The following is a 26,471-nucleotide window of genomic DNA, read 5'->3' as shown; positions in this document are numbered from 1 at the left end:
ACAATATTATTGCATTATTTTTTTTCTCCTATGAGAGAAAAACGGTAAAATGTCACTCGTATAATTACACCCTCTGTCCAAAAAGAAACCGAACTTTTCGAAAATAGAAGAAAATAGTGGTGCCACCTGTTGAATCTTTTTGTTGTCGAAAGCAGTAATCTTTATTAGTGTTATGTCAACTGCTTATGATATTTGTTTCATTAGAAGATGAGTTATAGTGCCAAGAGTGACTGTGTTTTGATGGACAGTCAGAAAATGAGTTTCAAACAGATAGCTGCGATTGACTTTTGTGTTAAACTTGGTAAAAAGTTTTACCAAAACGCATCAAATGCTTCAAAAAGCATATGGTGATGAATGCTTATCCCATACTCAAGTTTACGAGTGGTTTAAACGACTTCAAAGTGGTTGTGAGACACTTGAGGATGACGAAAAGCCGGGCCTTCCAAAAACTGGACTGAGCAAAGTTAACATCTAAAAAGTGCTCGATTTCATCAAAGAAAACCCGAAATCGTTCCTGAGATTGATTGAAGATGAATTGGGGATTACAGATTCAACTGTGCACAACATTTTGACCCAGAGTTTGGGCCTTCGTAAATTGAATTCATGATTTGTTCCCCACAAGTTGACCGACGACCAAAAAATGTATCGAATTGAACACTGCAAGGACCTCATTAAAACCAATGAATTCGTAAGGACTCAAACTTCCTTGAAACGATCGTTACTGGTGACGAAACATGGTATTTTGAGTATGAGCCCGAAACAAGGCGCCAGAGTGCTGAGTGTAGACCACCAAAAGAGAGACATCCGAAAAAAATTCACTTGGAGAAGTCAAAAGTAAAAACAATGCTGATTTGTTTTTACAATTCCAAGGGCATTATCCACAAAGAATTCGTTCCACCTGGCCAAATGGTCAATGGTGAGTTTTATCTCGAAGTTTTGAAGCAATTGAAAGGGAGAATTTGTCGCTTACAGCATGACTACCGACCATTTGTCAAAACACACTATCACTCTTGGCACTATAACTCAGCTTCTAATGAAACAAATGTCATAAACAGTTGACACAACACTAATGAACGTTGCTGCTTTCGATGATAAAAAGATACAACAGGTAGCTCTACTAGTTTCTTCAATTTTTGAAAAGTTCGGTTTCTTTTTCGACAGAGGGTGTATAGCAGATTTTCTATTGGCAAAAATGGTAAGAAAATAATCATTTGCACTTTCATTTCAAAGCATCAAAAGAAAGAACATTGTAAATTCACCCAATGAAAAAGAAAATATTACATATTTTTCTTCTGTTATTATCTAGTTTTTTCTTGTAGCAGAAAGAAGAAATTGCTGCATATATTTCTTTTGTCAATACAATAGTGTAAAAATCTGTAAATTGATTACATTATAGCTGATAGAGAATTCATGCCAGAAAAAATATTTATGTAAGAGTTCTAACATCGGCATATATAACGACATTTTCTTCTAGTTTAGATACGTGACATTATTGAAGTAGTTAAACTTTTGCTACTATTTTACACTAAACTGCATGAGCATGTTCCCAAAGTGATTTACTTACGTAACAATTGCCTGTAGATTGAATAGGTCTATAACCCTCACCCCCCCCCAACTCAAAAAAATCAATGATTATGTAACACATATATGCACCTTTTTTCTTAAAAAATTCAAATCCTTTGTTCAAGATAATTGTATCAAATAATTTAGAATTTTTCAATAATAAAAGTGAAACTGATCACTATAAATAAAGAAATTATTTTTGGCTTAAATACTGCATCATCCTGTAAAAGAAATGTCAGTGTAGTGTCTGAACAACTGAAAACAAAACAAGACATTCTTGGTTGAGGCAATTTAGTGCGACTTCTGGGAAACTTTCTCTCTTGTGTTTCTCAAAAGCAGTAAGAGTAATCTATGACTTTAGCTTTTCCTCCAGCTAAGAGGATTATTGTCGAGCATTTCTGAGACGTATTTCAGAAATAGCAACCAGCAGCAGTAGAAGTAGTAATATTTAAATTAAAAAAAAAAGAAAAAAAAGAAACAAAATCACAACTGAACTTTCTTTTGTGTGGTATGCATAATAAACAGTTTTACATATTGAAAATATAGCATAGTATTTCTAAATCTTAGAATAATTTCAGCAGACTGCTGAACAGCTGATTTCAGATGCAAAGAAATAGTACAGAATTAGAAGCTTTGAATATACAACAATATTATTGCTTTATTTCTTTTGTCAAAACGGTAAACTGAAATAAGAGATTTTGAATACTGTGAAAGCTTTCAAACCAGTAGAAATTTAAAGTAGTTACGTAACAGAGTTCTGGGGGGGGGGAGTTGCAGTAAAAAAAAAAAATCTTAAAAATGAGCATAAATTTTGAATCATTCCATACAGGTTATCTTTCCTATTATATTTTCAACATATCTACAGTAGTTAAGCACTGGATATTATAGTAATGTGCATTCTAAATTTAAAAAAAAAAAAAAACTTGTAATTTTAAGCAAAAGAAGAAGGCGAAAAGTCTCTGATAAAATACCATTGGATATAAATTTTTGATACTAAAAAAGACTCGATCGGAAACAGAGTAATGCAGTTTATAATCATTTGTTGTTCATAAAAATAAATAAATAAATAAATAAATAAAAATCGTTCCTAAAATTGAAATGTGACTATCCATATAAAGGTATTTTGCAAAGAAAGAAAGCAAAATGTCATATTTATTTCACTAAATGTTATTTAAAAATATAAATATTTGACGAAATATTTTAAATGCAAACAAACATTTGAAAATTCGCAAAAAAAGTTTATATTGTCAGTAAAGTGAAGGAAATTTACTATTACTAAAATATATTCATTGCAAAGGCTGATCTGTGGTCATTTCAGAATTGATTATTTATTTTGGCAGATGTGAAACTCGTTTTTATTTTTGGAAAGAGAGACAATAAATTGTGCAGCAAAAAAACAATCAAATATCCTAGTACAGTAAAGGAAATTCCAAGTAACACAGTGCATGTAAAGACAAGTAACACAAAAGTCGCTCCAACACAGTTAATCTGCTAATGGCTCTAAAATCGCCATTAAAGGATTAACGGCAGAGGAGGGTAAATACTTGTTAAAAGGTAGAATGCAGATGAAGTTTTGATCCATGAAAAATGCTGGGGATGGTCTTGCTGCTTCATCCATCTTGGCTGGTAGGAGGGTTAAACCATTCCTGTTATCATTAATATGTAAATTAAACAAAATAACTGAAGTACACAACCCTGTGATGCACACTGCTTACCCCTTCTCTTTTTTGGTCAGGTACTCTCCTTTTCACTGCCACAAGTCTATTTTGCATCCCCTTCCTTTTGAAATAATAACCTCCTGTGTGAAACCCTGACAGATGCCTTGCTAAAATCCAGAAGTGTGAGATATTTATTTCTCACAATGAACTCTGTTGTCATGTTGTAGAACATAGTCTTGCTTTAGCATATTGTTAATATGATGTATGATAATAACATGTATGATATTATTATTCTAGCATCATTACTATTCTAGCAAAATCTGAGCTGGGTAGTTGTAGAAAGTTTTTGCTTGGTTATGCTAGACAAAACTAGTGTGATTTACTTTGTAACCAAGTGAGAAAAACTTTCAACAACTGTCTTTAACCAGAGTATTCTAATAAGGTACTATACTGTTTTTGCTACTTGCACATGAAAAATATGACTTCCATATCGACTAACTCTCAGTATTTCGACAGGGTCTAGCTTCTACTGACAAGACCTCATTAAAGGTTGAAACTACTCTGGTTAGTGATTCTTCCCTTAGTGTATAGCAGTATGCTAGCCAAGTTGGCTGAGTGGTTAACATATTCATTCTCTAACCAGCACAGCAGATTGTGGGTGTGAATCATGGTCTGGGCTTAGGTGGGATATAAATTTCATTGACCAGTGTGAGACCTGTTCTGCTTGTTGGTAACTAGAAATATAATGCTTCATGTTTGGTCTCCAGAGGAGAAATTACATTCCTGGTTTAATCCTTTATCCAAGCATAAGCAAATAACGTTTGTGCATGAAGTATCTTCATGACTGAGCTGCTTGTGTATATATATATATATATATATATATATTGTGTGTATATATATATATATATATAAAGAGAGAGAGAGAGAGGCTAATAACTTCACGACAATTCTCTTAGACAGACACACACCATTTTGGATGTGTATAATGCTATGTATTATGAGAAAGGCTACTGTCTAGACCAGTTTCAACCTTTGAGGTCTCATCAGTGGCAGCCAGACCTGGAAGAGATACCAAAGTTGAAGTAATGCATAAGCCATATATCCCATATTCAAGTAGTCAAAATGTGTCACACCTTATTATTAAATACTCTGTATTAGAGACAGATGTTGACAGTTTTTTTCACCAAGTGAAGAAAAACTTTCATCAGTCTCTAGAGGAGAGTTTCCAGATTATGTAAAAAATAAATAAAAATACAAAAAATATATAAAATTAATAATAAAAAAAAATTGAGTCCACTCATGAACTCTAGGTTTACAATTTTTCATGGGTGGGAGTCACATTAATAAAAAATAACATAAAATATATGTATGAAAGGAAGTGTGCTGAGCATTATGGGATGCTAGGGCCATTTGATGTGAAGTCACTGCTTCTATATACGAATAACCTAGTTGTGAAGATACTTGATACATCACTTGCAAATTTCTCTGACACTGACTTAACTGATTAAATAAAAATAATTTTTAACAAAAATGACTAACATGGGTTTATAGGTCGTAATAGTTAATTAAACCTACTAGTTTCTCCATATGCTAGTGGCTTTGTCTGGGTTAGGAAGAACAAACAAATATACAATAAGCAGTAAATATGAATCATTACATAACTAAAATTCAAATATGTAGCAACTGTTACACAAAAATAAAAGTAAAAAAAAAAGACATGGAGCATGGAAGCTGGCACTGGTCATTATTCAGCAGGTGTGCAGGATAGTTTGTAGAAAATTAAAAGTCTGTATTGAAAGATCTAATAACCAGGGGCAGCTCGTCGTGCATAGGCACTGTAGAACTGCAGCACCCCCAATTTTTCTCGATATATAAATATATTTATTAATTTATTTATATTTGCTCTAGACACCTGTAATATTTAATTTTATCATCAGCAATCCTATACAATTCTATTATTTTGTATAAAAAATAATAAAAATCCATCTTGTAGCACTTAGGAGGGCGAAGGATGCTAGCAGCGCTGTGTTTACCACAGTGTCATATTGCTATGCGTGCAAGTATATGCACGTCATAGTGAGATGCAAGCTATTAGTGTAATGCGGCACTGTCGTTGCGCAGTTCCATTCTTGTTTATATGCGGTTTGCGCCAGTAGTAGTGTTCATAGTGCTTATCGTGTTTACTCCGTCTCTTTAAATATTTGGGCATTACAATTGAAGGATTTAATTGTAATGTCCTAAAATTCTAAATCCATTCCTTTAATTGCAATTAAAGGAATGGATTTTATTTTTAAGTAATTTTGAATTATACTAAGCTGTATAATTTTATCTATAATAAACAATCTTTTTTCATGACACAAAACAAGAAGAATATATTTTATTTTTAAGTAATTTTGAATTATACCAAACAGTGCAATTTTATCGATAATAAACAATATTTTTTCATGTTTAATTTTTTTTAAATTTTTTACCATAATTTTGATATTTTATCCAAATACGTATACACTGTACTTACAGTGTGTATGTATATTTCGAAAGTTGCAGCACCTCCACGATTTCAAGCCATGAGCCGCCACTGCTAATAAGTGACATTCCAAATGTCACATAATCATTCCTTGGTTTCTGTTGCGAGTTCCTTGTGAGTGGATTACCATCGTAGCCTCTTTGATGTTGTGGGCACTGAAGTTATCTTCTGTGTGTGAGGTATGGAGCTTTTGTCCCATTCAATATTGCGGTGAGTGTGGAAGAAATGCCATGCCAGTCCTGAGCTTTCTTCTCTGTTGTTATCGACATCTCCAGTATAATAAATTTAGTTTAATCCTTTATCCAAGCGTGTGCAAACAAAGTTTGCGCCTGAAAGTATCTTCAGGACTGGGGTAAAGTGGTACAACACCGGGCAACTCCTTGCAAAGGTGGAGCAAGATACCAACACTCCTATCTCAGTATCTCCCATAATGCAAAACACATCTCCTTTGCAGATATGTATAATAATTGTATTATTATACATATGTATAATAATAATTTGCTCCATCTTTGCAAGGAGTTGCCCGGTGTTGTACCACTTTACCCCAGTCCTGAAGATACTTTCAGGCACAAACTTTGTTTGCACACACTTGGATAAACGATTAAACTAAATTTACTATAGTCTGACCAAGTGAAAAATAAACTTTCAACATCTTTCTCTAAATCCAGAGTAATTTAATAAAAAGGTGTCACACTGTTTGGCAGCTCCTATAGGAGTAGATGACCTTGCTAATGCTTCTGCCTGGTATCTCCACTTGGGCCTGGCTCCCACTGAAGAGACCTCAGTAAAGGTCGAAACTAGTCTGGGTAGTGGCCCTTCCCTTAATGCATAACATTATACATATCCGCAAGGAGATGTATTTTACATTATGGGAGATACTGAGATAGGAGTGTTGGTAGCTTGCTCCACCTTTGCAAGGAGTGGCCCAGTGTTGTACCACTTTACTCCAGTCCTGAAGATACTTTCATGCGCAAACTTTGTTTGCACAGACTTAGATAAAGGATTAAACTAAATTTATTACAGTCTGACCAAGCGAAAAATAAACTTTCGACATCTCCAGTGTGCTCCTATTGCTTTTTTTTTCTAAACTTCTAGATCAGGAGTTGGCAACACAGGACTTGCAGACTCAAGTGCCTGTGTAGCATTTTTGAAGTGCCCGCCACTGTGCCAGATATTGAAGCATCGAACAACTTCACATTTTTTAGTGCATATGCGAACCACATATCACAAGTTATAGGTTACGCACTTCTATCACACTAGGCTAGTAGCCTGAATTCTTTTCTAGAGTGACAAAGTAAGAATCAGTTGTTTATTTGATGTGTTTCTAATAATTTTATATATATATTTTTAGAAACACATTAAATAAGTTGCAAACATGTCACTGAGAGATCATTAGATTGAGTAAGAGAAGAAAAAACATTACTATTATTCAGATTTAAATGTAAATATGAGAGGTTGTTCTTAGAATCAGACACAGCTCTATAACACAATATTGTTCTGAACTAAATAAATATGACTGCCTCATCCTATCAAAAATGAGTGATTTTGTTTTTAGTTGATCTTTGATAGTTTTGCTGTGAGGCTTTGACAGCTTTAAGGTTGTGTGTTTAGGCTTCATGTTGTGATTACATCATAGATGTTTAATGGAATAAAAACAATATGAGGAATGGCTTTTCACTCATATTTTTGTTTAATGGAAGAAACACCTATGGATAATAATTAACATTTTATTAAGTTTATATCTGATATTTTGATTTTGCATTTTCATAAGCACAAGGATATGAGATATACATGTGTAAGCAGGTATAACAGCAGATAGCTAAATACAAACTGAGCATGTGACTCAATAGTCTTCACTGGTGTTCTGTGGGGATGTGAAGATGGGATCTTGATCATTCTGCTGGCAATCAGGATGGCAGTCTCACTCATTTTTGGTAGAATGAGGCAGTCATATTTATTCAGTTTAGAATAATATTGTGTTATAGAGCTGTGTCTGATTCTAAGAACAATCTCCCATATTTAAATCTGTATAATAGTAATGTTTTTTCTTCTCTCACTCAATCTGATGATCTCTCAGTGACATGTTTGCAACTTAGTAGCCATAGTGTAATATAGTAGATATTGGACATTTTCAATGTTTTTCCAGTTTGGTCAAAAATATTTAATTTTTCTGGAGAAAAGACTGCTGTAGTCACTGTAGAAATAATATTTTTCAGAATAAATAATCTTATTTTTGATTAGGCTTTGGTTAGTAAAAAAAAACAAGGATCTTACTTGTTTTGCTCCTCTACTTTGCATCAATAGTTTTGTCAGAATGGTATTTCTGCAATTTTTGCGTTAGTACCACCACATAATTCATCCTATAGGGATGGTTTCTGTTTTCAGTTTTGTTGATGTTATTCCATCAGTTGACTTTCACTATTCACCTTAATTCTCTTACAAAAACTGTCTGGGAAGGACTCGTTATGTTGTACTATGATGATGATACATGTTTGCCTTTAAACAGTAGAGAATATAATTTGATTCATGAAATTGCTTAATTACTGCAAATTGTTAGCCCATCCTCATTCACCCAATAAGAGGTAAACCTCTTCATTTTTGCTCTTGCTGTCCATTCATTCTGAACATTAGTTAGGAGTGCCTCTTTACAAGGCCTTGATAAGACCTCGCTTAGACTATTGCGTACAGGTCTGGTCTCCTGGTTTCCATTGTGATTATGATATAGTAGAGAGAGAGAGAGAGAGAGAGAGAGAGAGTGCAAAGGAGAGCATTAAAAATGTCAGGATTGTGGGATACTGATTATGAAGACAGATTGAGAATTTGTAGACTTCAGACACTAGCAAACCGAAGAAAGAAGGGTGAGTGATATGATTGAGACTTACAAACTTCTGAAAGGATCATATAGGATGTCAGTTGGTGGAATTTTTCAATTTATGGAGGGTGGGGAAAGGACAAGAGGACATCCTTGGAAGCTGAAAATGAATGCCACTAAGGAGGAGGTAAGGGCTAGATTTTTCTCTCGTAGGGTGTGTATGATTGGAATGGATTGCCATTGGATGTTGTGAGTGCAAGCAGTGTGAATGAATTCAATAATAAGTATGATAGCTGGTGCATGTAGTATGTGGCCTCCCTCAATGAGTTCCTGACTCTTTGGAGGTCTCTGTTGATAATAATAATAATTGATCAATTGATTAGTACTGTAATTTCATTCATATCTCAAAAAAGTAACCCTTTTATCTTAAGAATAGCTTCCATGACTAGTGGTGAAAGTGAACTAACCTATTGCTATGAAAATTCAGACAATTTTGGGAAGTGGAGAGGAATGTCAAATTGTAAAATTCTTGTTTTTATACATATACAGAATAAAATCTTGTTTTTTCCAAGATTTTATTCTGTATATGTACTCTTTATGATATATGCACAGGTATATATATACTTAAGATTTTAAATTTTTTTCCTTTGTAAACCTTTAAAAAACATGTTTAAGATATTTTTCTCTGTATTTAGTGATGTCGTATCCTGCAGAAGGATTAGAATCAACATATAGAAATCATGTAGAAGATGTTAGAGGTTTACTAGATACTAGACATCGTAATCATTATTCCGTGTATAATGTTTCTGAAAGAGCATACACATCTGTGAAATTTAATGCCAAAGTTACTGAAGCTGGGTGGTCAGCAAAGCGAGCACCATCACTTGATACTCTTATATCACTGTGTCGAAGTATGTACTTATGGTTGAAACAAGATCCTAAAAATGTGTGCATAATTCACTGTATGGTAAGCTTTGGATTAGTATTTAATTTATTAAGTTTAATGTAGATGCATTTTCCTCAACTTAAGTGACTATGCTCAAGTATTCTAAACTTGATCCTTTTTTGTTTATACATGATTTATTAAAATGGTTACACTTATACTAGAAATGTTTTTTGAGAGTATTATTCGACATTAAAAAACTAGATGTGATAGAGTACTAAATTGTTATTGACTACTCTACTAGTTTTGTGAAAATTCATGTTTCACATTATCAGGAGAAATACATGAATAAACTAAAAAAACCTGTTATTACCTTTTTTTTTAACCAGCAAAAAAACATTTTTAGTATGTTCTCTCTCTCTCCACAGAAATCTTTGCAATGATATAGTTACATGATGTTGTAATAAGCAGTTTGTTCATTAACACAGAATTTGAAGTTTAAAAAAATAATAAAACAGGCATGCTTCATGTGTCAGATCACTAGCTATGTAGAATTGTTGGTTTACCATTTTATTTATTGTTGTTTAAGTTAGATGTAAAAAAAAAAAAAAAACCACTTGCATATGTCTAAGTGATGAAGTGTTTCATTGTTGGCTCAGCCTATATTGAAACTCTCCAATTTTACATATAAGATACTAAAGATTATAAGTAGCTTCCATAGTATAGTTGGAAGACCAAGGGACATTGTGCCCTTTGAATGGGAAAAGACTTGAGTTCAGTTCTTGATATGAGAGGAATCGTTATATGGGCTTTTTCATTTGAAGCTCTTAGCCTATCTAATAAAGAGGTGGCAAGTTTTTTTTTTTTCTCCAATAGATTTATCATCCTATATATAGACAACTGAGCCAGACAGCACATGTAATTAACAGACAAAAATACTATTAGTGAGCAGTAGATAGTTGATAGTGATATAATGTGTAGATGAAATATTAAGTAGTGTAGATGTTAGTTGTATGATGTGGAGTGCTCCCCCCCTCCCACGATGAGTCCTTGAACTCCTTTGAGGTGTTATGTAATGATAATAGGTAGAATTACAAGAATTGAAGCAAGCTAATGATCTTAGACGTAGATATGACCATGTGACAGAATATTAAAGAGATAGTTCATTATGGCTGCGATGGTAGGATTGTTTACTAATAGAGACAAGTAACCTTTTTTGCAATGCTTAAATTTGCTTACATATGCAATTTTTTTGCCAGATGGTGTTCTTAATGGCACTTTACAAGTCAAGATACTACTAGACTTATAAAATATTGTGTGATTCAGTACATGAATTTTCTGAAACTAAAGTTTTATGTCATTCCTGGAGATATGTAATAGCTTCATTACCTACTAAGTTCTTCTGTTTTTTTTTTTGTATTGTGTGAATAGCAGAAGTTAAGGACTAGTTAAGAAACAACTTGTGAGCCAATGTTGCATTCAAAATTTTATTGTTGATGGAACAGGCAGTAGTAGAATCAGTTCATTAATGACAGCTATTCAGATAATGATTCTGTGTGTACTCGCTAAAAGGTAGTGATATTTGCAATACTTGTAAAGCACTGTGATAGTCACACAATTGGTTAGGAGGTATTTCCTTGGAAGTAGTAATAGCAAGATTAAATCAAAGTTACCGATAGTGAACTATCAAAACCATTTGCTGCAAGTGTTCTAGACAACTAGGAAGATTACTACTATTTTGAAAAAGTGGGCTACAGTCTTTTCATCCTTCTCTTGTCATATTTTTGTTTTGTATAATATTTTGATTGTCTTTCATTAGTGCTGTATTTCATGAATGCATAATCTTTTGCAGTTTTTTAAAATTTTTATTAAACATGATAGTTAAATGGCCACTGTGGCATGTTATGCACATAATGACTAATAATTCATAGCTTTTGTGTTATGTTTGAGAAGGAGTGGAAAGGAAACACAAATAGATGACATAATACATAATCTTAAAAGCCAATTTCAAAAACCAGCTAAATATTAGCAATAAGTTAATAAATAATTATTTACTTATTATTCTGTGTTCTAATATATACCGTTAAAAAAATAAACAACATGTACGACGAACACATAAGTCTGTCTACACTGTGTAAAACTCTAAACAAAAGTCACTGGAGGACTTTGGCAAGAACATAGAAATTAAATATCAAGAAGTTGGCAAAATATTCTGGAGGTTGTTGAAGAAGCTTAGAAATGGAGGAAAGAGTGCTGTAAAAGAGTTAGAGATGATAAAGGTGACATAAAAACGGGAGAAAAAGATATCCTTGAAGTATGGAGTAATTACTTTGAAAAACTGCTAAATGAAACAAGCAGCAATGACAGTACAGTGGTAAAAAAACACTGACCAGGCATGCAGTCAGGAATACATATCCATACTTGAAGTAGAAAAAGCCATCAAAGGCTTGAAATGTGGAAAGGCAGCAGGAGTAGATGATATTCACCCAGAAATGTTGAAGTAAGGTGGTATAAAAGTCTTATAGTGGCTGCACTGCATATGCTGGACAGAGGGACGAATTCCCGATGATTTTAGTAGAGCTCTCATAGTACCCATATATAAAAAGGGAAATAAAACTGAATGTGAGAATTACAGAGGTAATTCTCTAGTGAGTGTTCCTGGTAAGATTTACGCAAGTATAATTGAGCAAGAAAAACTTGGTCCTGACTCAAGAACAAGCTTGAGTCAGGCCAAATGGAGGCTGTCAGGATCAGATTGTCACTTTACGACAAGCAGTTGAATAATCATGGGAATATAACAAAGATCTGTATTTAAGTTTTGTTGATCTGGAAAAGGCATATAACAAGGTGCCAAGAGAGAAGCTATTCAATACACTACAGTTATATGGTGTCAATGGGGCATTATATCAAGCAATACTTAGTCTTTATTTGAGTTGTAAGTCAGCAGTTAGAATTGAAGGAAGTACAGGAAGATGGTTTAATGTTAAATCTAGTGTGAGACAAGGATGTACATTATCCCCTCTGTTATTCATTATCTATATGGATCACATTATGAAGGAAAGTGGTATTAAGCATGATATCAAAATTGGAGATGTTAATGTCAGCTCTTTGCTTTATGCGGATGATGTTATACTTCTAAATAAATCTGCTACAAGTCTACAAGATTCTCTGACTAAATTGAATAGCTGTTGTAATAGATATGGTATGAAGGTTAGCAATAAAAAGACAAAGACAATGAAAATAGGCAGCATCATTGAAAATGTCAACTGCGTTGTGAATGGAGAACTTGTGGAACAAGTAAAACATTTCAGCTACTTAGGCGCGATTTTTAGTGAAGATGGTAAATTAAATGTGGAAATAGACAACAGAATCAACAAAGCTGGTATGGTAGGAAGTCAATTGAATAAATTCATATGGAATAAGAGAGAAATTAGTCAGAACACTAAATTACCTGTATACAAGACAATGTTCAAACCAGTTTTAACTTATGGATCTGAGAGCTGGGTCAGAAGTAAAACACTTGACCAAAGACTAGAGACCGCAGATATGAGAGTCTTGAGAAAGATTAGAGGCATGAACAGATGGCATCAATGGCAATATCATATTAAAAACGAGGATATTAGGAAAGAACTTGACATTGTCATCATCCAGGAATGCGTTAGCAGAGCTAATCTCAGGTGGTGTGGTCACTTAAACAGAAAGGGCAAGGAAAGATTAACAAAACAAGTGTTCTCTGCCAGGTTGGCAGAAAACGACCCAGAGGAGGACCAAGATATACGTGGATTGAAATGGTACAAAGTGCCTTAGATGATAGAAATATAAGATCTGATAATGTTGGAATCTTGACAAGTAACAGACTGATTTGGAGGAAAATTGTAGATAGGAAGTTAGTAATGATGTAAATTTTTCATGTACTATCATATCCTGTACACCCCTTGAGGGTACATGGCAGGAATTTGATGAAGATACACTTGAATAAAGGAAAGCATAGTTATTTATGAATAATAAAATCCCTCTACACACACACACACACACACACACACACACACATAAATATTTAATAATATAAATATTTGGTATAAAATAGAGGCCAATAAGACAAAATGTATTGTTGATTGCTGCTATAGACTATGGGGTACAGATTTAAATGTGGATACCATGCATTGGCAAATTAGCAAAATGAGTTCATGCTGAGCAGTTAATGGGGAGGGGTTCAGTAAAGATGGAATTTGTACAATTACTAAGGAATAATTACCTGAAATGGGAGATCAGACAGTTGTAGAGAGGATTCAGAGATGAGTGATCAAGCTGATCACAGGTCTGTGAAAGCTCACTATGAGGATAGATTAAACATGTGGGTTGCAGAGTTTAGCTGACAGGTGGAGGAGAGGGGGACATGATAGAAACTTGTTACTAAAGGGATTCTGTAAGATTAGCACAAAGAAATTTTTCAGTATATAAGGATATTAGGGGAGAACAAGGAATCTACCCTGGAAGTTGTAAGAGTCTTGTTGTTAAGAGTTTGCCGACTAGGTTCTTTGCTTGGAGAGTGCTGAATGAGTGGAATGGATTGCCAGAGGTAGTTATGTGTGTGTCCCACCAGCCACTGAATAGTCTAAGAAGAGGTATGGTAGGTATTATGTGAATAATGGTTAGTTTTGGTCTCCCACAATGAGCTTTTGATTCCATGGAGATATCCATATTATAATAATGATAAATCGAGATGTAGCAACTCTGCCTCCAATTGGGGAAAATGATCATGCTGTCTTGTTCTGGGAGGTTACCAAATGTGTGGAATTTTCGGTCAGGAAAGGGTTTATATGGTATAAAGCTGGTGATTATGACACACTTAGGATGCAACTTGGATCAGTACCATGGCATAAGAAACTGCATGGAAATTGGTCAGAGATCTTTTGAGAGAAGCACTATCAAACTGCATACCCAAGATCAGGTTGATAAACTAAGTAGGAGTTAAATGGATGAGTAGTGATATACTCATAAAGCAGCAGCTACAAAAAGCATAAATAAATAAACAATATGGAAGGAATGTAAAGTAAACAAAAAAAAAATTATCAGCATGCCCATGAACAATACAGAGTGTAGCAATAAGGATGGCCAGTATGTTAAGGAAGGCTAAATCAGATTATGAGAAAAAATAGCTGAGCAGGCCAAAGTAAATCTAAATGAGTTTTTTGCTACATAGAGAGTAATAGAAAGAATGATTATAGTTATCCTTCCATATACAGTGGTCAATGGCAGAAGAACAAGAAATAATTGAAGTACTAAGTGATCACTTTGCAGGTATATAACATCAAGGTGGAGGCTTTGTATAATGAGCAATATCAACTTGAATACAGCAGTGAGACTGGATGGCATGTTTGCTACAAAAATAAGCAAGAGAACTGGCACTGTCTCTTGCTTATTTTTCCCAAGGTTCCAAGGGAATAGAAAGAGGGTAAGATAGTTCCATTACATAAAGGTAACACCAAAACAGAAGTAGCAAATTCCAAACCAGTTAGTATCTAGTCTGTAAATTACTACTTTGGAACATGTTAACAATGATGAATGTCCTTAAATTTTAAAATGTGCTTATTCTTTTATTTGCCTACTGCTTCAACATGATTCAGTTCACTATCTGTAGATAAATTGTTAGTGAATGACTATAGAAGAATAATATTAATGAAACAATATAGGTTCTGTTTAGCCACTGTTTTCATTTTTGAAATTATGGATTCTACAACTGTGTTAAAATAACTCTTTTTATTATCCCGACGTTTCGATCTTCATATCAAGATCATCATCTGGAGCATACATAAATATACAAGACAAGCTGCATTAGATTTCAAACCGTAAGCGAGAGAAACGATGATTTCAAAAATGAATGCTGATCACCGTGTAACACTAAAAGAAAGGAAATAGCCACTGTTTTTTTTATTCACTATTTGGACATTGTTTGACTATATTTCAGTTTAATATCTGCAGATGAAACATACCTGGAAAAAGATTATAATTTATTTCTCTCTCACTTTTGATAATATTCAGTTTGCTCACCAAGATAAATGTGCTCTTCTGAGTTGACTTTCATATCTAGCCTCATCTGGCACAAACTCATGTCTATAGCTTCTTCATCCTCCAAAAACGTTTGGTATTCTATTTTCATTCTAAACAGTACCTCTCTTCTGTTCAACTACTAATGCATTATAAATCCCAAATCTTCTATACTTCAGAAAAATTGTAATCACATTTGGGCTGGCATACTAAAAATCTCCTACAGATTGCTGGATTATATCCAGGAGAGAACTGTTTGCTTAATAGATGACTCCTCTCTTGGTAGCTGCCAATTGCTTTCCTATAGTTGTCGTTTTTGTTTTCTATAATATTTCCATGAGTGCTGCTCCCCTGAGCTGGCCATCACCACTATTCTTCTAATCGTGTATGAACACCTGCATCTGCTAGTATATTTCCATACATAGTTCAGCTGAACTTATCAAACTAATTTTGCATTCTCTGCCTTCATTCTGTCTTCTGTTCTTTGGAACAGTTTTTCCCATTAATTTTTCCAAATGAATACAACTCCATTTCTTCAAGAAACATTAACAGATTATTTTCTATTGTCTAACTATTTGTTCACATACACAGTGCTGCTATGTTATAGCTCTTTGAGACCTATAGGTATTAAAGAAAAAAAATCAACACAATTTCGTTTGCCCTTAGTAAACTTCTAAGTTTTCATTTGTTTCCATGCATATGAGGGTAAGATGTCTTCAAGCACGATGTCATGTAGCACCATTGAATCAGACTGCCAGTTGTGCAGATAACACAAAAATTGCAGACATGAGTCCATTACTGTTGATATAGCATACAAAATTTCTTCCACATTTCTTGAAAGAATAGGAGTGATTTAAGAAAACATCATGGTATGCAAAAATATTGTCATAGCTGTTAACTGTACCGCTGTATTTAGTGCTGTCATTGGTTATCTGCTTACCGGCATTGGTGGAGGTATTCATTGCTATAGTATTGTGTGACTGTGGCAATGAAGTAAGGTGAGAACGTGGATGAGATGGTAGTAATGGTTGAGTCAAGTGACTAGAGGCATTGTGAATCAGGTTGCAAGAGATTTGAGATTGATGTTAGAGATTGTGCAGCATAAAAAATAAAAGGGAAAATAGTGAGTCTATTGTTCAGTTATGATAATAGAAAGCTAAGGAGAAGAGCAGCAATAATGAATAACATAGCAAGAAGGTTTGGGATATGTGGATGGTGTGTAGCTGATAAACAAGGGCCATATACAAGAGATAGGTTGCATTTGAACAAATACTGGAACAGGCATTTGGAGAGAATTTTTTCTCTGGACAAGTGAGTGTTAGAACATGGAAACTAGAGTTACCAGAGCAAAAAGTAACAGGGATGAGTTTATGTGGGAATAGTAGCTTAGAAGATCAGAAGCCGAGTAGTGTATCCCACAGCCAAGTGGAGTTGTGTGGAGGGAGGAGTAATGCACTGATATTTCTGTGTACAAATGCCAGGATTATCAGAAATTAAGACTTGTTGAAAGTTAGTTGTCTCATATGCTGGTGGCAGAGTTTACTTCCTGAAAGCTCCGGAATTTCATCCAAGCAAATCAGTCAGGAGAACACATGCAATTTACACACAAAAATATAAAAGCATTTATATAAAAACAAAAGCATTTTGGATTTGGTCTTAGAGTGATAAGACTAACCACCTAATCAAAATTTATGGTTACAAAAGCCAGTTTGGGCAGATCATTTGCCTTTAAGCACCTGAGAGTACTGCAGTATTGCCATCAGAAATAAAGGGAATGAATTTAGTGCCATTGATAGCCTCAGCCTAGCCAAAGATGATTAATATTATTGAAACATGGTTGATAGGAATAGAAGTAGAGGGAGTTGGAAGTTTAACATATTTTATCGGAATGGGTATATGTGTGTGTGTGTGGGGGGTGAATGCAGTGGTTGATGTTGATTATGATAGTGATGTGCTTTCTCAGGATAGAGAATTTCAAAGGAAATTGCACTAATGGGTTTTGAGAGTGTATGGCGTGACGTAGAAGTGGATGGAACAGAATATTTAGTGGGAGGTTGTTGTAAGCCAGGGGGCTTAGACAGTGATGAGCAAGAAATGTTTAGTTTGACAGGTGCAAAGCAAATAATCATTATCAGAGATATTAACTATAGTAGTGTAAATTAGGCAGAGGAAACAGCATACAGTAATAAAGGAACAGAATTTCTGAATTCTTCAGGGACAGATGTCTTATACAGTATGTGATAGAAGGGGCACAAAGATCAAGCATTTTGGATTTGGTCTTAGCATCAGTGGATTGTGAATGAAATGGCATTGTCCCCTCCCCCACACACACACAGTTAGTGAGACTAACCCCCACAGTCTTGACATAAAAAATGAATATGTATGTGAAAGTATCAAGAAGGAAGGCATTTCATGGAATTATAAGGCAGGTGATTATAATTGACTTAGAAAGTATCTTTGGAAAGTTCCATATATAGAATAAATTGAGTGAAGGGTTATCAGCAGTACATGGAAGAGCATTCAGAAATGTTTGTTAGCAGTAGTGCCAAATTGCATAGCTCAGGTGAAAAAGATAAGGTGATTTGAAATAAAGTGGATAACTAAGGAATCAAACACTCTGCAGATGGAAAATTCAGGTCCTTGTCGACTACAACTCCCAGATCTCTCATCTCCTCTACCTCCTTTAAAGTTTTTCCACCAAATGTATACTTTGCATCCTATCACTGCTTAACAAATTTCATAACCTTACACATTTCAACATTGAACTGACAGTTCCACCACCTACCCATTCATGCAATCAATTTGTGTCCTCCTGTAAGGCCATAACATCTGCTTTACTGTATTGCTCTCTCTCCAATTTTGCATAATCTGCAAACAGTATCACCAGTAGAACCCATTCCAATATCATTAATATACAAAATGAACTACAGTGGTCACAAAACTGACCCATGCGGCACACACTAGTGACCTCGTGGTGTGCCGCGGAGTCACCACTAGTGACCTTGCTCTTTCAGGATACTGCACTCCCATATACAACATTGTTACCTATCTGACAGCCAGTCACTGATCCAACTCAGAAGTCTCTTATTCATTCCCATCCCTGTAACAAACTCATGCTGACAACTACAGAAAATAGTACTATTATTATTATTACGTCACACCTCCAGGGAGTCCAAAGACTCATCGAGGAAGGGTACATACTCTACAACTCTCAACGTCATCCATCTACACCAGCGGCATCTACTGCCCACCACCACCAGTATTTTCACAGACAATCACAAACATCCATGCCCACAGCGGGATTCGAACCCTGCAGCCCTTTGGCTGGAGAGCAGACATGCTAACCACTCGGCCAACCAGGCCAAGTACTATTATCAACCAATTTCTGTATCCAGTCTTTCTCTACTCACTTACCACAACTCCAAACATATGGATTGGTCTATAATTTGTAGCCATAGCCTTATTACTACCTTTATGAAGTTGGGACAATATTACTTTTCCACTTTCTTGTAACTTCTGTTGTTGTACAACTCCTATTAACTACGCTACTGGCCAAGACGTCTATAGACATCAAAATTATCATGGATGTGAAGTGCATGTTAAAATTTAAATACCATTGAAATATATGATGGATACGAAGCGTATGAGGATGCATATTTGATCCGTAATGGCCGGTAAGGTGGTTAAACAGAGACATGCCAGTGCTGCTATCATTTCCCTGGAACATTCCTTTAAGAAGCATGGTGATATGTCATGAAATCCTATCATCTTATTAACATCCAGTTTATTTATTTCCTCATGTATCTCCTGCTCGATCCCAATTATGCTATCCTCTCTTATGTCCTTTACACTTCACATAATTTCACCCTGCTCAGGATAAAATACCCTTATAAATTCATCACTCAACAATTATGACCTCAATAATGTCTTTCTTCTTCAGCAGCTACTATTCTACCATTTTCACCCATTAACATCTTACCATGATCATTTTTTCTTCTACTTGCAATGTATCCAAAAAAAACTCTAGGATTTTTCTTTGCCTGATTTGCTTATTTCTGCTCATACTGCAGACATTAGCAAATTTTTATTGTCCTTACTCTCACTCTCCTGGCTCGCTCTTTATATTCTTCATGTAACAGATTATTATTCATCTTGTACTGCCCTTCAAAATGCCTTCTTCCAGATTTCATGCTTAATCCCCTCATTCATTTATGTTTCACCTACCTACCTTATTCAGCCTTTTGACTTCGGAATACGTTCATACATTGATGTTTTTATGTATTTCTTTTGTCAGATCCTAAGTAGTATTTATTTCCTTACCACTCAACTCCTCACTCCATGCTATAGCTTCAAACTGTCTCCTAAGCTTGTCATAATTTTCAGCCTTGTACTTCCACATACATCCTTACCTCATGGAAGTCTGTGTATGGCTAGCCACAACCCAGGTAATCACTTCATGATCAGATCTAAAACTCTCGATTCTTGTTTTCCCTCCTTTACATGCTGCCTGAGATAGTTGTCTCTCAAGAACTCAAAAAATTCATTTTCCTTATTCCCCAAGTGTTCTCTCTTCATTCAAATCTATACTGCCATAATTAAAACTGCCCATAATAATCACTCTTCCTTTGTTCACTAACTCAAGTTGTTTATACATCTCTTCATTACTACTTTCCACTTTCCCTAGCATATAGCAACATCCTAAATATGTCTTCTTGTCAACCTTCACTTCACCCCACAATGCCTCATAACCATTGGCACTATTTCCCTTTTTCATATCTGCCTTATGTGGACATTATTCCCCTGCTATCGTCATCAGCAGCACTTCCCCTCCTTTCTTGTCCTTTCTATCCCCCCTTCCAAAAAAAACTATACCCTTCCATTTCTATTCCCATTAGAATATCATCTCTGTTCAATCACATTTCACTTATTCCAATGATTTTGGGATGAATAAACTCAACTGGTGAAACGATTTTATCTCTCTTATTTCTGATACTTCTGGCATTTGTAAATAAATGGCAGTTCACTTTTAGGTCTATAACCAGTCCTACCCAAGCCATTTGTTGGCTGTGATTTCCCCACCACACCTTCCCTTGCTCAATCACTTTTATCACATCTTACCACATATAACTACTCAGTCTCAACTTTCCCACTTACATCCTGATCTATTCCATTTCTATGTTGATCATTCCTATACATACATTCTACTACTAACATGCACTCTCCTTATGCCACGTCTATCCTATTCTCTCTCTTCAGTACCATTCTCCTAATCTTTCACTTCATGTCTTACTTCTGATCTTTTGCTTGCATCACTGCACTTCCATCTAGCAACAGTTACTTCAGTTCACTCACTCCAAAGCCATTCAAATGTCCATATCTGTATAATTCCATTATTCCCTCAAATGCATGCTATACATCCACAAACTGCTCTCCTTTCTCACACAGCTCCACTAGCATACCATTCATGATTCTGGCTCTCCATCTCAACTCATCATTATCATACCTTGGCAACACACTGACAACCTTTCTCACTATACAGTTATCTTTCACTCTCCTTAATAACCTCTTCATATTTGCCCTTACATTCTCCTTATGTTATTCATTATTCATAATAATGCTTAATGGTATAAATAACATCAAGAGGAAAATCATTTATTAAATTCACTAATAATTTTGCTTGTTTTCTACCCGGCATCATCAGAGCACAATGATAACTGTGACAGGCACACAGCACTAAACAAAGTAACTTTAGAATCAATTTAAATTGTAACTGACACCTAATGTCCTTACATGGCACCCACTATTGGTCAGATTACTACAAAGTTTATTTAGAGAAGTCTGACTATTATGTCTTAAAATGATAATCTCCCAGATCTTTGGTAAATTAATACAACTATACTTTGTTGAGGTTCAAAGAGTGCTTCATAGCTGATGCTGATTCTAAGAAAAGCCTCTCAAAGCTGTGACTACTTCTATATAATATAAATGTTTTTCTCCATTTGATCCTATGTGAAGGAGGAGTATCCAGAGCATGGTCTGCCATTCCTGACTTGCAATACAGATGATCTTGGATGTAATTTTTGTGTTCTTCAAGATGGATGTTAACTGATCTATCAGTCTGTAAAAAGTAGACTAAACTGTAGACTCAAAGAACTTTACACTCTCCGGGATGTTCATGAGATGTAGTCTATCTTTAGGAGAATGTATGAAGGTAGCTAATTGAATGAAAGGTTTGAAAGTGGTATGAAGATTATATTTGCAGAGAACTTTGGCTGTTTTTTTCTGATTTACCCTTAACACATGGGATGGGAATGATTTTACTGTGATTCTGTTGGTTAGGTGTAGGAGGGATGGATAGGGATGCATTTTATATGGGCTATAGTCGTTGGCTATAAAGGTGTTGTGAAGATCCCTGAGCTCCGTTTCAAGTGCTGTGTCCTTTGAACAAATAGCCCTGGCTCAGTGAGTAAGTGTTTTGAGGATGCCATACTGTTTGGAAGGGTGGTGGTGTTGATTGTCTATGTTGATTGTCTATTATCCCCTACTCATACCTTCCAGTATGAGTAGGGGATAATAGGTATATGTATAAGATTTAAGTTTTTTGGTAATTTCTTACCAAAGAAATGACCAAAAATTGCTTATTGTCAGGATGTAACTTTTTTTAATAAAAGATGCAATTTTCTTCTTGTTCCTTTCCAGGCTTATAGGTTAAGTGGCTTGTTCCGGACTCAATTCCATCTTTTTAAGGGTCTTCCTCTGCATAGAGTACCTTTTGGGTGGTAATTTAGAATTTGTTTAGGGTATTCTGCTTCTATTCATTCTCAGTATGTGTTCTTTCCATTTTTCTCTAATAGCAAATAACTATTTCATTTAGGGAGGTTGTAATTCCAAGTTTTTTTCTGATTTCGCTACTTTTCATTTTGTCCATTATTGTGACTCCTTCAGTTCTGCACAGAAATTTCATTTTGGATGATTCAATTCTTCTTTCATCTGCTTTTTTTATTGTCCATCTCTCACTGCAATAAAGTAAGGTTGGTTTAGCTACTGTATTGTAGATTCTTATTTGTGTGTGTTTTTGTACATAATTGAGTTTAAAAATTTTATTTATAATGCCTGTTACTTTTAAAAAGTTTGATATCTTTAGTTCTATATCAGCTTCATTTTCATATGACATTGTGTAACCTAAATATTTGAATGTATTTACTTGCTCTATTATTTTGTTGTTTATTACTATTTTGCTTCTTATTGGATTAGCACCTTTGAAGGCGATGACTTTTGTTTTGTCTGTTGATATTTCCATACCATATGTTTTTATCAGATTATTTAGACTGCATAACGATTTTTGTTGTTCATCTTCATTGTTTCCAAGGATTATTTGGTCATCAGCAAAAAGAAGAGTAGCTAATCTGGTGTTACGGTTTATCTTGAATCCTCCTTCATTAGTTATCTTCCATTCTTTTATGATTTTATCTATGTATATATTAAATAAAACCAGTGAGAGAGGGCAACCCTGACGTACTCCTCTATTTATTGGTTTCCAGCTTATGTTGGATTATTGAACTTCACAGATATTTTATTATCTTGATATATATTATATAAAGCTCTAAAGAGTTGGTTTGGTATTTCATATTCTTCTAGGATTTCCCATAGTTTTTCTCTGATAATTTTATCAAATGCTTTGGTGTAATCTATAAAAGCTGTGTGTGTTTCTATGTTCATTTCTCTGTGTTTTTCAATTAATAATTTTAACGTAAATGCAGAGTCTATGCAAGACCTGCCTTTTCTGAATCCATTTTGTTCTTCTATTAATTTTGGGTCTACTATACGTTTAAGATTATATGCTAAGATTTTTGCATATACTTTATAAGAGGTACTAAGCTGATTCGACAATATTTTTTGGTCCAATCTTGTGGGCATTTTTCTTCTTTCCAGATCATATTATAAAAGTTAAGTAATCTGAGTGAGAATTCAAGTCCTGCATATTTGATAAGTTCCAAGTTTATATTGTCCTCCTGGAGTCTTTCCTGTTTTGCTTTGGGTTAATGCTTCTGTTAATTCTTCTAGAGTGATGTTTTCTAAGTTATCTGAGATGTTTACGAAGGGTAGTTTTCTGTTTTGAATGTATTCATCATACCATAGATCTTGGTAGTAATTTTGCCGTTTCTATTTTAATGGTATTAATATCTGCTTTTTCTCTAGTTTCTTTGCTTAGATCTTTGAGGATTTTATATGCATTAGGTCTTTTGAGTGTACAGAGTCTCTAATTTTGTTACAAAATTGTTCCATCTGTTTCTGTTTATTCTCCAGCATGCTGCTTTTGCTATTGCTTTTTTTCTGCTGTAGTTGATTTTTGATTCTATTGCTTTTAGGTTGAGTCAGTTTTTATATGCTTTTTTCTTTTCTTCAATAATGCATTTAATTTCATCATCCCAGTCCCTAAGGCCTCTTTTTCTTTTCCACTTTTTCTTTGTTCCTAAACTTTCTTTTGCAGCTTTTGTCATTATGGTTTTTAGGTTTGACCATTCTTCTATGTTCTGATTTTGTTTTATACTTGTCATCCAGTTCTTTATTCTTTTTTGGTACACGTCTTTAATACTATTGTCGTCCAAAAGTCTAACTTTGAAGGATTCAAAATTTCTATTTTTCTTGTGCTGTTTTATTTTCCATCTTTGTTCCTTGGTTCCAAAAAGACTCATGAAGATAATAAACGGACGGACTTTGTTTGGATGCAATTTTTATTTTAATAAAATTCACAAAGACAATACTCCTTTTACCAATGAACTGGTTAACATTTATCCAAATCACTTTCCTCCTTTACAGGCAACTCTCCATCATCTGTTAAAAATTCTTTGCACTTTAAAACTTTAATATAAAATATAACATACTTTTTGAAAATGTAAACATTCATGAATCTTCATTTTAGATAATTTCATAGAAAAGAGAATTTCATACTCTTTTAGTCTCTTCTTTTTCATATGTCATGTTATTCCCTACATTTTCTATGTTTTTTTTTTTTTTTTTTTTTTTTGATTCCTGCCAATTCATTATGTTCTATTGTCAGTGATATGATTTCCAACCATTTCTTTTCTTTATGTATAGTTCCAAACAAGAGAAATAGAAATAAAAAGAGGAGTCAGACGAGAAGACTATCTCAGCAAAATTATTTGCTACAGTCCTTGAATATGCTATGAGAAAATTGAACTGGGAGAAAAGAGGACAGAATATTGATGGAGAATATTTAAGTACTCTGATTCACTGATGATATCATTCTAATAGCAATATCACCAAAAGAACTAGAACACCTGATTATTGAATTAAATCAATCCGAACTGATTGGATAGATATGAAATCACATGAGAGGTATGAAACTGAATTTATTGAACTGTTGCACGTTGTCTTGTAACAGCTCAATACCAGGCCTCTTATCCATGCAAATAGTTTATAATCCAATCCCAAAGTCTCCAATTTATGCAACAGTCTTCTATACTGTATTCTGTCAAAAGCCTTAGCAAAATCCAAAAGTATCATAGTGTATCCATTCCCCCTTGTCTAACTGAATGGTAACATTAGAGAATGTGAGCAAGGCTGGCCTGGTTGGCCAAGTGGTTAGTATATCCGCTCTCCAACCAAAAGGCTGTGGGTTCGAATCCCACCATGGGTATGGATGTTTCTGATTGTCCATGAAAATACTAGTGGTGATAGTTGGCGGTAGATGCCGTTTATGTAGATGATGAAGATAGTTACGGTTGTTGAAATGAGTGATGGAGACATAGAGTTGTAGAGTAGGTGAACTCCCTCGATGAGCCTTTGAACTGGAGGTGTTATGTAATAATAATAATTTTTGCAAGCAGAATGTGACAGAACTCAAGGTTAAAGAGTGTTAGATCTGATTATATTGTCAGGGGGGGGGGGTTTCAGTTAAAGATGAAACTATTCTGCCTTTGGTTGGTGACAGTGATCACACTGTACTCACTTGGGAAGTGGCTAAGTTTATGAATGTTCAATTCAGAAATGGTTACATGCTGAACTACAAAGCAGGAAATTATGACCACCTGAGGGGTATGCTGGGTTTTGTGTCATGATGTCAGTTATTGGATAGGAAGGATATCGAGAGTGTGTGGGGGGGGTGTTTAAAAAATACTTATATGATGTGATATCAGAATGCGTACTGAGAGTTCAAAGAATAAATGAATAGTAGTGAAAATGGATGTGTAATCTAATTAAGCAAGAGATTCATAAGAAAAAGATGACGTGGAAGGAATACCTTAACCATAAGAATGTCAGTTATGATAATTATAAGCAGCATGCCAGAAGAGTTGCAAGTGTTGTACAGCAAGCTAAGTCTGAGTATGAAAAGAAACTGGCTCTGCAAGTTAAAGACAACCCCAAAGCATTTTATCAATGTGTTGCAAGTAAAAGAAAAAATAAATTTGAAAGAATAACTTTGCTGAGTGCAGATGATATCTGGGTGACTGATGTAGAAGTGATTGTTCAACTAATGAGAAGACATATTGCTAAAAGATATTAACCTGGTATATGAAACATTGAATTCACCACTAATTCTTCACTGTATGAGAAAACTCAAGTGGATGAGGAGGAAGTACTAGAGCTGTTTCACAAGCTGAATAAGAATTCTGCAATAGGAACTGATGGGATATCAGCATGGATGCTAAAAGAGTGTCCAGCCGAACTGGCTATTCCCTTGACCAGGCTATATAATTTGAGTCTCAGAACAGAGAAGATTCCACAGGAGCAGAAAGAATTTATGGTAATCCCATTGTACAAGGGTGGTGCAAAGACCAGTGTCTCCAACTCGACCAATCAGTATCTCAGGAGGGGTGATGAAGATTTTGGAAGAGTTGGTTAGGGCTCGCATTCAGAAATGAGTTGACAGAGAATCTATACTTTGCAATGAACAGCATGAATTTGCTAAGGGAAGGTCATGTTTTAGCAACTTCCTCACATTCTATGTTACCATTCAGT

At 34.7% G+C, this 26,471-nt stretch overlaps 1 protein-coding gene across 4 annotated transcripts in view; it reads left to right on the top strand.

The window, feature by feature from the left end:
* The window catches only part of aux (cyclin-G-associated kinase), a 482,129-nt gene that overhangs the window by 185,331 nt on the left and 270,327 nt on the right, over positions 1 to 26,471 (top strand). For all 4 annotated transcript variants that reach the window (XM_090404291.1, XM_090404283.1, XM_090404277.1 and 1 more), the window contains exon 12: positions 9,253 to 9,524. In XM_090404291.1, coding sequence (XP_090260417.1) covers positions 9,253 to 9,524 — 272 coding nt within the window. The remainder of the gene's footprint in view (positions 1 to 9,252; positions 9,525 to 26,471) is intronic.

The sequence above is a fragment of the Typopeltis vanoorti genome, chromosome 2 (assembly GCF_054136105.1).
Source record: "Typopeltis vanoorti isolate ZY-2024b chromosome 2, IOZ_Tvanoo_1.0, whole genome shotgun sequence".
In the NCBI taxonomy this organism is placed as follows: Eukaryota; Metazoa; Arthropoda; class Arachnida; order Uropygi; family Thelyphonidae; genus Typopeltis; species Typopeltis vanoorti.
This window is presented reverse-complemented; position numbering and strand designations above follow the sequence as displayed.